General features: G+C 47.8%; 1 protein-coding gene across 2 annotated transcripts in view; it reads right to left on the minus strand.

The window, feature by feature from the left end:
• CA9 (carbonic anhydrase 9) overlaps positions 1-12,344 on the minus strand; it is a 75,601-nt gene that overhangs the window by 32,872 nt on the left and 30,385 nt on the right. For both annotated transcript variants that reach the window (XM_077478235.1, XM_077478234.1), the window contains exons 3-5: positions 11,956-12,126; positions 6,806-6,948; positions 3,968-4,060 (exon numbers count right to left, since the gene is read on the minus strand). In XM_077478235.1, coding sequence (XP_077334361.1) covers positions 3,968-4,060; positions 6,806-6,948; positions 11,956-12,126 — 407 coding nt within the window. The remainder of the gene's footprint in view (positions 1-3,967; positions 4,061-6,805; positions 6,949-11,955; positions 12,127-12,344) is intronic.

Here is a 12,344-nt window from a genome sequence, read left to right on the forward strand (position 1 = left end):
ATGTGAAGGGGGCTTCTGATGGGGACTCTGATGTGAAGGGGGCTTCTGATGGGGACTCTGATGTGAAGGGAGCTTCTGATGGGGACTCTGATGTAAAGGGGGCTTCTGATGGGGTCATGATGAAGTCCAGGCCCATATTTTTGTCCCAGTCCAGCCCTGGATGGAGCATTCACACGGTTGGAATATCCGACCAAAAGCTCCCATCACACTTTTTCCGATGGAGATTCTGCTTGTGTTTGTACGGGGCACAAGAGTTACAGAGGGTTTTGCCGTTGTCGGTTTTGAGGAATGTCAGTGCCAATTTACCAATGTACACCAATGTTGTGTTGTTTACCATTCTTTGCAGGTCAAAGATGAAGCACAGAGCTAGAAGTATCTTTTTCAGGTTTCTGAATGTGTATGTAGATATCTGTACACATGCATAAAAAACCCTAAAAGAAGGTAAAAGTATAATAGGCTGTTTCGTTGTTTTTCTCTGCACCATTCTAAACCCTGCGTCTCTTCCTCCAGTTTGTAATGAGGAAGAAAATGGGGGGATAAAGGTAAAAATAACAATTTTCACACCAATAACACTAAACCGCTCGAATTCTAACCAAGTTTGTGACCTCGTAGGATGCCATGTTCTACAAATGTCACCTATATTCTCAGCTGACCTTCAAAAGGTCCACCATGGGGATCACGAGTCCCTCCTGGACCCCGACACAATAACCGGTTTACATTCTTTCCAACCAGGTGACTGGGCCGTTAGCTTGAGTGATGAGACAACTGGATCCAGTTTGGGTATCAGGACAATTAGGTAGCCCACAAGTGTGCTTCATGTTTAGTTTGGTACTTATGAGGGTCTACAGCTTATAAGGTAATTCCCCCTAATGTAAGAGGTTCATGTGTGCTGGTGAATCTCATCTCAGCATCTTATGTCGCGGCCGATCGTGAGGATCTGATGGTGCGAGAGAAGGGAAGAATGGCAGGGACAGCTAGAAGGAAATAGTTCACCAACCCCGACCAGGTCTGGACATGGTTTCCTGCTTGTACATGGTGGGGGATGAGCTTATGAAATGATTGAACAATTTCTCATCCAGTGTGGATGGATGTTCAATTTTACTGTTGGAGCTGCAAGGAAGATCCCACAGGAATAACAGCAGATCAAGACCCTTCTATTAAAAGATGGCCCATGATTACCTGTCTATACTCTACCAATTTGCCAAAAGTGCATCAAGCCTTCGAACCAGGGCCTTAAGTAGGCTCTGACTGACCCAAGATGGCTGTTAGAGTCACGTGGGGTGTCAACATCCAATTAGTTGCTTCCCCAGTGACCCATAAACCATGGAAGAACTGGGGTGCTGCTGTGGAGAGGGCCACATGCAGTGGAGAAAGTAGACTGCACTCGCCTACAAGCACATTATGGCTAATCTGTGCACTGCAGGGTATTACAGAAGGGAGCTTTCCACAAGTGGCACATCATGGCCAATCCACCCACAATTACTTGTGGCCCCTTAGGCAGCAGAAGTGTTTGCGGCTGGTTGGAAATGTGCTGTTATGGCCACAAGCAGCTCCAGAGCTAACAATGCAATGAAAGACTATGCATTCACTGCCAAGCAATGAAAAGTGCGGAGACCACATGGACAGGTTGGGACTTCCACTGATCACCAACTGACCCGTAGATAGAGATCCACTTCCAGCACCTTCTGTCCAATCTCCTGTCACATGTCTGTCATTTCCTCTGCTTCCTCAGAAGAGTTCATACAGATAAGGATGACTCTGATACTAGGAAGAGAGGAGTCAGGGGTGACAGATGGGAATTAAAGACTATTTATGGTTCTGTATGGAAACGTTTCCATCGACGGTGTGACAGAGCGAGGCTCTGTCCCTATGAAATTGGATATAAAATGGACACAAAGTTTGCATATCTGCGGACTGCAAGAATACAGAATGTAGAGTTTGTTCTGTCCACCAGATGTTTATGCTGGTTATTTGTACATGTGTTGTTAAATTTACATGTAAAGTGTGTCATTTATATAAGTGTTATGCAGGCTCCATCTAGCGCTCCTTTTTTGGTATTGCTGCAGTTATTCTGTTTATTTGACTCACTGTATCTGTAGTTAAGGAAGTTGTTAGTACGCAGGGAATTCTGGGTAGAATCTTCACAGGAAGTGAAGCAGCCACCATTCTTTGAGAAGACACAGCAGGAAGCAAGACATGTCTTGCTCAATCTATCGCCATCACCCCTTAGAGAACTTAAAAAGTATTTTTACTATCACATCTTGTATTGTATATCGTTGTTTCTGCAATGTATGCTGTATTGTATGCAATATTGTACTTATGGAGGTCTATTTCTGTTATTAAGTTATTGGGACGAGAAGGTTTAGCTTTCTGCTCCTAGAAACAGAACAGAGTTTAAATGGAGAAAGCTGCTCTGGCAATTGTCTCCAGATTTTGCTAGTTACGGATGATGATGTAGTTTGGAGATCCCTAAGAGTCTTGGGAGGGACAGGATCTCTAACCATGTGTCCGGGTTTTGTGGACAGCCAGCAGGGTGAGAGCTCAGGTGCACACAGTGCATATAACGATAGGCTGGTGAGAGCTCAGGTGCACACAGTGCATATAACGATAGGCTGGTGAGAGCTCAGGTGCACGCAGTGCATATAACGTTAGGCTGGTGAGAGGTCAGGTGCACACAGTGCATATAACGATAGGCTGGGGAGAGCTCAGGTGCACACAGCGCATATAACGATAGGCTGGTGAGAGCTCAGGTGCACACAGTGCATATAACGTTAGGCTGGTGAGAGGTCAGGTGCACACAGTGCATATAACGATAGGCTGGGGAGAGGTCAGGTGCACACAGTGCATATAACGATAGGCTGGTGAGAGGTCAGGTGCACACAGTGCATATAACGTTAGGCTGGTGAGAGGTCAGGTGCACACAGTGCATATAAAGATAGGCTGGTGAGAGCTCAGGTGCACACAGTGCATATAACGATAGGCTGGGGAGAGCTCAGGTGCACACAGTGCATATAACGATAGGCTGGTGAGAGGTCAGGTGCACACAGTGCATATAACGTTAGGCTGGTGAGAGGTCAGGTGCACACAGTGCATATAACGATAGGCTGGTGAGAGCTCAGGTGCACACAGTGCATATAACGATAGGCTGGTGAGAGCTCAGGTGCACACAGTGCATATAACGATAGGCTGGTGAGAGGTCAGGTGCAAGCAGTGCATATAACGATAGGCTGGTGAGAGGTCAGGTGCACGCAGTGCATATAACGATAGGCTGGTGAGAGCTCAGGTGCACGCAGTGCATATAACGATAGGCTGGTGAGAGGTCAGGTGCACACAGAGCATATAACGATAGGCTGGTGAGAGCGGCAGGAGGTGGAAGGTGGTGTGTGAGCACCTTGTTGCTGCTATTAAAAGACAGACCCCTGGCAGGAAAACTGTCTGCCTGTGTGAGACTACATCCCTGGTGAGGAGGGATTTTCTAAAGTCTGAAGGACTGGGAAGGTCGAGACGGCTACAAGAGCCTAGGAGACCAGGGGAGGGTCTGAGAGGCTGGGAGAGCCGAGGTGACTAGCAAGTCCAAGGGGGCTGAAGGAAGTCCTGAAGTCTGGGGGACAGTTAGCAAACCCAGGGGGCTAGAGAATCCTGTTGAGGCCAATTCAGAAGGGAACTCCAAGGCAAAGTAAGCCTAGAAGTCAGGAGGCTTGGCAATTTCGGTTGTGTGAATTTACTGGAGAAGAACCCCTGTGTGGGAAATCCTGTGTATAAACTTTTATTTTGTTCCTTTTAATAAAAATGGTCTGCCACGCCCTCCAACCTGATAACTGACTGCTGTGGACTCTCTGGAAAAACCACGGAGCTAATCACCTCCAATGTTACAACAGCTATAAACTCCACAACTGCCTGCAGAGACACAACCTGTAAGGAAGGCTGCAAATAATCCTGAGATAACCTCAGTTTAATGGCCACCTACCTGTATGAAGGCTGCCAGGACTGCCAGACCTCCAGGCTGGGTTACCGCCTCATCCAGGCTCTGAAAACTGGAGGAGTAATGGACCACATGGATCTGAAGGAAGAGACTGCTGTCATTTATCTGAGAGAAGCGTACATTCATTTTTGTATATCTAGCCCAAAACCTAATCTGTACACATCAGCCAATTTCCTAACCAAATCTCTTAACCCTAATACCTACCCATCATCCTATCTCCCAACTCTCATGTCTAGCCACCATCCTATATCCTAACCCTATCCTTAATCTCTACAGATCATCCTATATCTTAGCCCGACCCCTAATCACCTTCATCCTATCTCCTACCCCCAATGCTTACCCATCATCCCATCTCCTAACCCTCATACCTAGCCACCATCATATCCCCTAACCCCAATGCCTAGTCTTCATCCTATCTCCTAACCCCAATGCCTAGTCTTCATCCCATCTCCTAACCCTCATACCTAGCCACCATCATATCTCCTAACGTCAATGCCTACCCATCATCCCATCTCCTAACCCCAATGCTTAGCTTACCCATCATCCCATCTCCTAACCCCAATGCTTAGCTTACCCATCATCCCATCTCCTAACCCTCATACCTAGTCACCATCCTATATCCTAACCCTATCCTTAATCTCTACAGATCATCCTATATCTTAGCCCGACCCCTAATCACCTTCCTCCTATCTCCTAACCCCAATGCTTACCCATCATCCCATCTCTTATCCCTCATACCTAGCCACCATCCTATCTCCTAACCCCAATCCCTAGTCTTCATCCTATCTCCTAACCCCAATGCCTAGTCTTCATCCGATCTCCTAACCCCAATGCCTAGTCTTCATCCGATCTCCTAACCCCAATGCCTAGTCTTCATCCGATCTCCTAACCCCAATGCCTAGTCTTCATCCGATCTCCTAACCCCAATGCCTAGTCTTCATCCGATCTCCTAACCCCAATGCCTAGTCTTCATCCGATCTCCTAATCCCAATGCCTAGTCTTCATCCTATCTCCTAACCCCAATGCCTAGTCTTTATCCTATCTCCTAACCCCAATGCCTAGTCTTCATCCGATCTCCTAACCCCAATGCCTAGTCTTCATCCGATCTCCTAACCCCAATGCCTAGTCTTCATCCTATCTCCTAACCCCAATGCCTAGTCTTCATCCGATCTCCTAACCCCAATGCCTAGTCTTCATCTTATCTCCTAACCCCAATGCCTAGTCTTCATCCTATCTCCTAACCCCAATGCCTAGTCTTCATCCTATCTCCTAACCCCAATGCTTACCCATCATCCTATCGCCTAACCCCAATGCTTACCCATCATCCTATCACCTAACCCCAATGCTTAACATTCATCCTATCTCCTAAGCCTCATGCCTAGCCACCATCCTATCTCCTAACCCCAATGCCTAGTCTTCATCCGATCTCCTAACCCCAATGCTTACCCATCATCCTATCGCCTAACCCCAATGCTTAACATTCATCCTATCTCCTAAGCCTCATGCCTAGCCACCATACTATCTTCTAACCCCAATGCCTACCCATTATCTAATATCCTAACCCCTAATACATCACATCACATCCTATATGCCAACCCTAGCCCTAAACCTAATCCCTACAGATCATCCTGTATCCTATCCCTGTCCGCTAACCCTAAATTCCAATGCCTAGCCTTCAACCTGTATCCCAACCCTACACCTAATCCTTCATCTTCATCCTTTCTCCTAACCCCAATGCCTAAATATCATCCAATACCCTAACTCTAGCCCCAAATCTAAACTAATCCCTAAACATTATCCAACATCCTAACCTTATGCCCTAAACCCTAAACCTAATCCTTAGCCTTCATCCTATCTGCTATTCCCTAATACCTATCCATGATCATACCTCCTAACCCCAGCTCTAAACCTAATCCTTAGCCCTCACCCTATCCTAACACTAACTTGCATCCTATCTCCTACCCCTTGAACTAACCCCTAACTCTCACCATACCCATTACATAAACCCCTTCCACATCACTACAACTGTCAGTCCAACTTATAACATGAGCTTAAACCCAAACGAAACCCACTGATTACAATCCTGTTCTTCCTGCAGTGTTCATTTACATTCTGCCTACTAGTCCATGGCCAGATTATGAGACATTCAAAGCATCCGGTAAGAACTGTCACAGTCCCAGTTATGTCAGTTCTCAGCTTTCAAGCCTTCAAATGGTTGGTGTCATAGCTGATCAATGAGCAGCACCATGGGTCAGATGGCCCCCTTCCACTTCAACATCTAAGCCCTAACTATGACCCTAATTCCAAGACCCGTCATATGTTACCATCATTCTAACTCCTGTAACCATAAGTCCTGCCATTCGAACCCTGAACCATCATTCTTACTTCCAAACCCTCAACTTATCCCTTATTCTGACCATAAACCATCACCTTTATCCCTTACCGTCATGTAGTCCTAGACATCACCCTAACCCTGGACCTGATTCCTAACCTTACTCCAACCCATAACCCTCAGGTTACCCCACACTCATTACCCAGCCCTGGCTCTATAATAGGTGCCAATATCACTTAGTGCCTGTTTATGCTGTTCTGTCTCTAATACAATCACTGAGAACTTATCTTATCATGGAGGGTCATCCCCAGACCACACCATGGCCGGGTACCACAGATCACCATTAAAGTGCATGGTGTCCAGTCACTGGGGCCGTGGTACTAATAGTGACCAAAGTGACTACCAGCCAAGGCTAGTCGTACTGCAGTGGTGACAGGACCTCTTTATTGTAGTGGAACAGAAAACCAGTCTGAATATTTCTGCTGACTGACCTCTCCTGGGAATTTCTGCCCATTGACGGTGTGCTCGGAGCCCGGGTCGCTGTGTGAGCCCCAGTGGAAGTGAAGCTGAGCCGCCCGGTACTTGTTGGCGAGACCTCCAATTATCTGTAGAGAGTTTGGAAGCTGCAGTACCACTGTGGAGAAAAGAGACCTCAATAATGGGACACAATATGGAGGGAAGAGACCCCAATAACGGGACACAATATAGAGGGAAGACACCTCAATAATGGGACACAATACAGAGAGAAGGGACCTCAATAACGGGACACAATATAGAGAAGAGACCTCAATAACAGGACACAATATGGAGGGAAGGGACCTCAATAATGGGACACAATATGGAGGGAAGAGACCTCAATAACGGGACACAATATAGAGGGAAGAGACCTCAGTAACGGGACACAATATGGAGGGAAGGGACCTCAATAATGGGACACAATATGGAGGAAAGGGACCTCAATAACGGGACACAATATGGAGGAAAGGGACCTCAATAAAGGGACACAATATGGAGGGAAGAGACCTCAATAACGGGACACAATATAGAGGGAAGAGACCTCAGTAACGGGACACAATATGGAGGGAAGGGACCTCAATAACGGGACACAATATGGAGGGAAGAGACCTCAAAAACGGGACATAATATAGAGGGAAGAGACCTCAATAATGGGACACAATATAGAGAAGAGACCTCAATAACAGGACACAATATGGAGGGAAGGGACCTCAATAATGGGACACAATATGGAGGGAAGACACCTCAATAACGGGACACAATATGGAGGAAAGAGACCTCAATAATGGGACACAATATGGAGTAAAGGGACCTCAATAATGGGACACAATATGGAGGAAAGAGACCTCAATAATGGGACACAATATAGAGGAAAGGGACCTCAATAAAGGGACACAATATGGAGGGAAGAGACCTCAATAACGGGACACAATATAGAGGGAAGAGACCTCAATAACAGGACACAATATGGAGGAAAGGGACCTCAATAAAGGGACACAATATGGAGGGAAGAGACCTCAATAACGGGACACAATATAGAGGGAAGATACCTCAATAACGGGACACAATATGGAGGGAAGGGACCTCAGTAACGAGACTCAATATAGAGGGAAGGGACCTCAATAACAGGACATAATATGGAGGGAAGAGACCTCAAAAATGGGACACAATATGGAGGAAAGGGACCTCAGTAACGAGACTCAATATAGAGGGAAGGGACCTCAATAACAGGACATAATATGGAGGGAAGAGACCTCAATAACGGGACACAATATGGAGGGAAGGGACCTCATAAACGAGACTCAATATAGAGGGAAGGGACCTCAATAACAGGACATAATATGGAGGGAAGAGACCTCAAAAATGGGACACAATATGGAGGAAAGAGACCTCAATAACGGGACACAATATGGAGGGAAGAGACCTCAATAACGGGACACAATATAGAGGGAAGAGACCTCAATAACGGGACACAATATGGAGGGAAGGGACCTCAATAACGGGACATAATATGGAGGGAAGAGACCTCAAAAATGGGACACAATATGGAGGTAAGAGACCTCAAAAACAGTGAGACAATATAAAGGGAAGGGACCTCAGTAATGGGACACAATATAGAGGGAAGAGACCTCAATAACGGGACACAATAAGGAGGGAAGAGACCTCAATAATGGGACACAATATGGAGGAAAGGGACCTCAATAATGGGACACAATATGGAGGAAAGGGACCTCAATAATGGGACACAATATAGAGGGAAGAGACCTCAATAACGGGACACAATATGGAGGGAAGGGACCTCATTAACGAGACACAATATAGAGGGAAGGGACCTCAATAACAGTGAGACAATATGGAGGGAAGGGACCTCAATAACAGTGAGACAATATGGAGGGAAGGGACCTCAATAACAGTGAGACAATATGGAGGGAAGGGACCTCAGTAATAGGACACAATATGGAGGGAAGGGACATCAATAACGGTGAGACAATATGGAAGGAAGACACCTCAATGTGAGAAAATTGTGACAGACCCAACCAAGAGAAAGGCTTTTGGAGAGGACTAGGGCCAAGCCTCCTACCCAGTGATTATGTCCCATAGAGAGAGCAGATCATTCTCCAATGATGCATAACAAGGTGATGGACGCTGAGAGCGTGGTTCGGATTAATTTTCTGAATAAGGACAATAAAGCTTCCCTTCTGGATTGGATGAAAAGGTGTAAATTTAATTTTGTGTGGGGTAATGGTCACAGGGAATATGGTGGACCTCCTGCAGACTGGGTTGGAGAGGGAATATGGTGGTCCTCCTACAGACTGGGTTGGAGAGGGAATATGGTGGGCCTCCTGCAGACTGGGTTGGAGAGGGAATATGGTGGCCCTCCTGCAAACTGGGTTGGGGAGGGAATATGGTGGACCTCCTGTAGACTGGGTTGGAGAGGGAATATGGTGGACCTCCTGCAGTCTGGGTTGGAGAGGGAATATGGTGGCCCTCCTGCAGACTGGGTTGGAGAGGGAATATGGTGGACCTCCTGCAGACTGGGTTGGAGAGGGAATATGGTGGTCCTCCTGTAGACTGGGTTGGAGAGGGAATATGGTGGCACTCCTGCAGACTGGTTTGGAGAGGGAATATGGTGGCCCTCTTGTAGACTGGGTTGGAGAGGGAATATGGTGGACCTCCTGAAGGCTGGGTTGGAGAGGGAATATGGTGGACCTCCTGCAGTCTGGGTTGGAGAGGGAATATGGTGGCACTCCTGCAGACTGGTTTGGAGAGGGAATATGGTGGCCCTCTTGTAGACTGGGTTGGAGAGGGAATATGGTGGACCTCCTGAAGGCTGGGTTGGAGAGGGAATATGGTGGACCTCCTGCAGACTGGGTTGGAGAGGGAATATGGTGGGCCCCCTGCAGATTGGGTTGGAGAGGGAATATGGTGGACCTCCTGCAGTCTGGGTTGGAGAGGGAATATGGTGGCACTCCTGCAGACTGGTTTGGAGAGGGAATATGGTGGCCCTCTTGTAGACTGGGTTGGAGAGGGAATATGGTGGACCTCCTGAAGGCTGGGTTGGAGAGGGAATATGGTGGACCTCCTGCAGACTGGGTTGGAGAGGGAATATGGTGGGCCCCCTGCAGATTGGGTTGGAGAGGGAATATGGTGGACCTCCTGCAGACTGGGTTGGAGAGGGAATATGGTGGCCCTCCTGCAGACTGGTTTGGAGAGGGAATATGGTGGCCCTCTTGTAGACTGGGTTGGAGAGGGAATATGGTGGACCTCCTGAAGGCTGGGTTGGAGAGGGAATATGGTGGACCTCCTGCAGGTTGGGTTGGAGAGGGAATATGGTGGTCCTCCTGCAGATTGGGTTGGAGAGGGAATATGGTGGTCTCCTGTAGACTGGGCTGGAGAGGGAATATGGTGGTCCTCCTGCAGACTGGGTTGGAGAGGGAATATAGTGGTCCTCCTGTAGACTGGGTTGGAGAGGGAATATGCTGGTCCTCCTGCAGACTGGGTTGGAGAGGGAATATGGTGGACCTCCTGCAGTCTGGGTTGGAGAGGGAATATGGTGGACCTCCTGCAGACTGGGTTGGAGAGGGAATATGGTGGACCTCCTGCAGTCTGGGTTGGAGAGGGAATATGGTGACCCTCCTGCAGACTGGGTTGGAGAGGGAATATGGTGGACCTCCTGCAGACTGGGTTGGAGAGGGAATATGGTGGACCTCCTGCAGTCTGGGTTGGAGAGGGAATATGGTGGACCTCCTGCAGTCTGGGTTGGAGAGGGAATATGGTGGCCCTCCTGCAGACTGGGTTGGAGAGGGAATATGGTGGACCTCCTGCAGTCTGGGTTGGAGAGGGAATATGGTGGCACTCCTGTAGACTGGGTTGGAGAGGGAATATGGTGGCCCTCCTGTAGACTGGGTTGGAGAGGGAATATGGTGGTCCTCCTGCAGACTGGGTTGGAGAGGGAATATGGTGACCCTCCTGCAGACTGAGTTGGAGAGGGAATATGGTGGACCTCCTGCAGACTGGGTTGGAGAGGGAATGTGGTGGACCTCCTGCAGTCTGGGTTGGAGAGGGAATATGGTGGACCTCCTGTAGTCTGGGTTGGAGAGGGAATATGGTGGACCTCCTGCAGTCTGGATTGGAGAGGGAATATGGTGGCCCTCCTGCAGACTGGGTTGGAGAGGGAATATGGTGGACCTCCTGCAGACTGGGTTGGAGAGGGAATATGGTGGACCTCCTGCAGACTGGGTTGGAGAGGGAATATGGTGGACCTCCTGCAGACTGGGTTGGAGAGGGAATATGGTGGCCCTCCTGCAGACTGGGTTGGAGAAACTCCTTCACTTGGGACAGAAATATTTATCAACAATATTCCTCAAGAATAATTAATTCCACCTTTTCAGACTGCTGGAACATTGTATGAGTTTGTCTCATAGACTGTTGTGCTGGCCAGTCTGAGGTGGGGTGGGATTACTGTTTATGTTATTTGGGTCTCTCCCATTGTGTTCCTCCTAGGTGTGAATTCCCATTGTTATTCGAGTCATCTATTGTTTCTGTCGGCTAACTTGGGTAACTCTTGGAGGTTCTTATGATGGGATTAGTCTTGCGTCAATATCTAAACATTGTGTGATGTTTTGGGTAAATATTGGGTTTTATTGTTCATGTGGTGAGTGACTTACTTTTGAAGTGTATAAAAACCTGTATTTATGTTCAATAAAACGTCATTCCCTTCGATTTTACCTAAACATCTCGTCTGTGTTTGAATATTGGGGTAAAAGGTCTGGTCTGGTATTAGCTCTCGGTCTGATGGAACGGTTTGGGGGGCTGGAGGTGCTGTTTGGTGGAAGCGCCCTAGAGGGTGACAAGTGTTCCCTCACAACAATATAGAAGGGAAGAGACCTCAATAATGGGACACAATATGGAGAGAGGAGAGGTCTGGATATTATGGCAGGTCCAGTAAAGAAGTTCTGCATCTGCTCCATGTGCCGGTGTCATCTCTTTATAAGACCGGACACAGGAATTCCGTCACCCTGACAAAAAAGCCAGGAGATGATTGGATCCAATCGCCCCAGAATCTGTATATTTCACAAATATCTGGTCACATGACACAGTCCCCTAAGGTGGCGTTTGGTGTCACCTGTGTGTCCATTGTTCTTCAGTTCTAGGCTCTCTTCAGGTGACACGTCGTACCCGGAGACTTCGATGGGCTTCAGTGTTGGGTCAAATCTGGTGTCCCCGGTGTCCACATTAATGGGGGATTGTTCCTTCTCCCCACAAGCAGGATAGGCCTTGTCCCACTGCGTGACATCTGTCATCAAAAGAGAAGAGACCATCACTCTACTGTCCCTCATCACATGACTCACCCGTATTATTCCCCCGATCACATGACATGACCCTCCCCCCTTATAATTCTCCAATCACATGACCTGATCCTCACCCGTATTATTCTCCGATCACATGACATGACCCTCACCCGTATTATTCTCCGATCACATGACATGACCCTCCCCCCCTTATTATTCTCCA

The sequence above is a fragment of the Lithobates pipiens genome, unplaced genomic scaffold (assembly GCF_037356315.1).
Source record: "Lithobates pipiens isolate NorthernLeopardFrog02 unplaced genomic scaffold, aLitPip1_a1.2 Scaffold_13, whole genome shotgun sequence".
NCBI classification, from domain to species: Eukaryota; Metazoa; Chordata; class Amphibia; order Anura; family Ranidae; genus Lithobates; species Lithobates pipiens.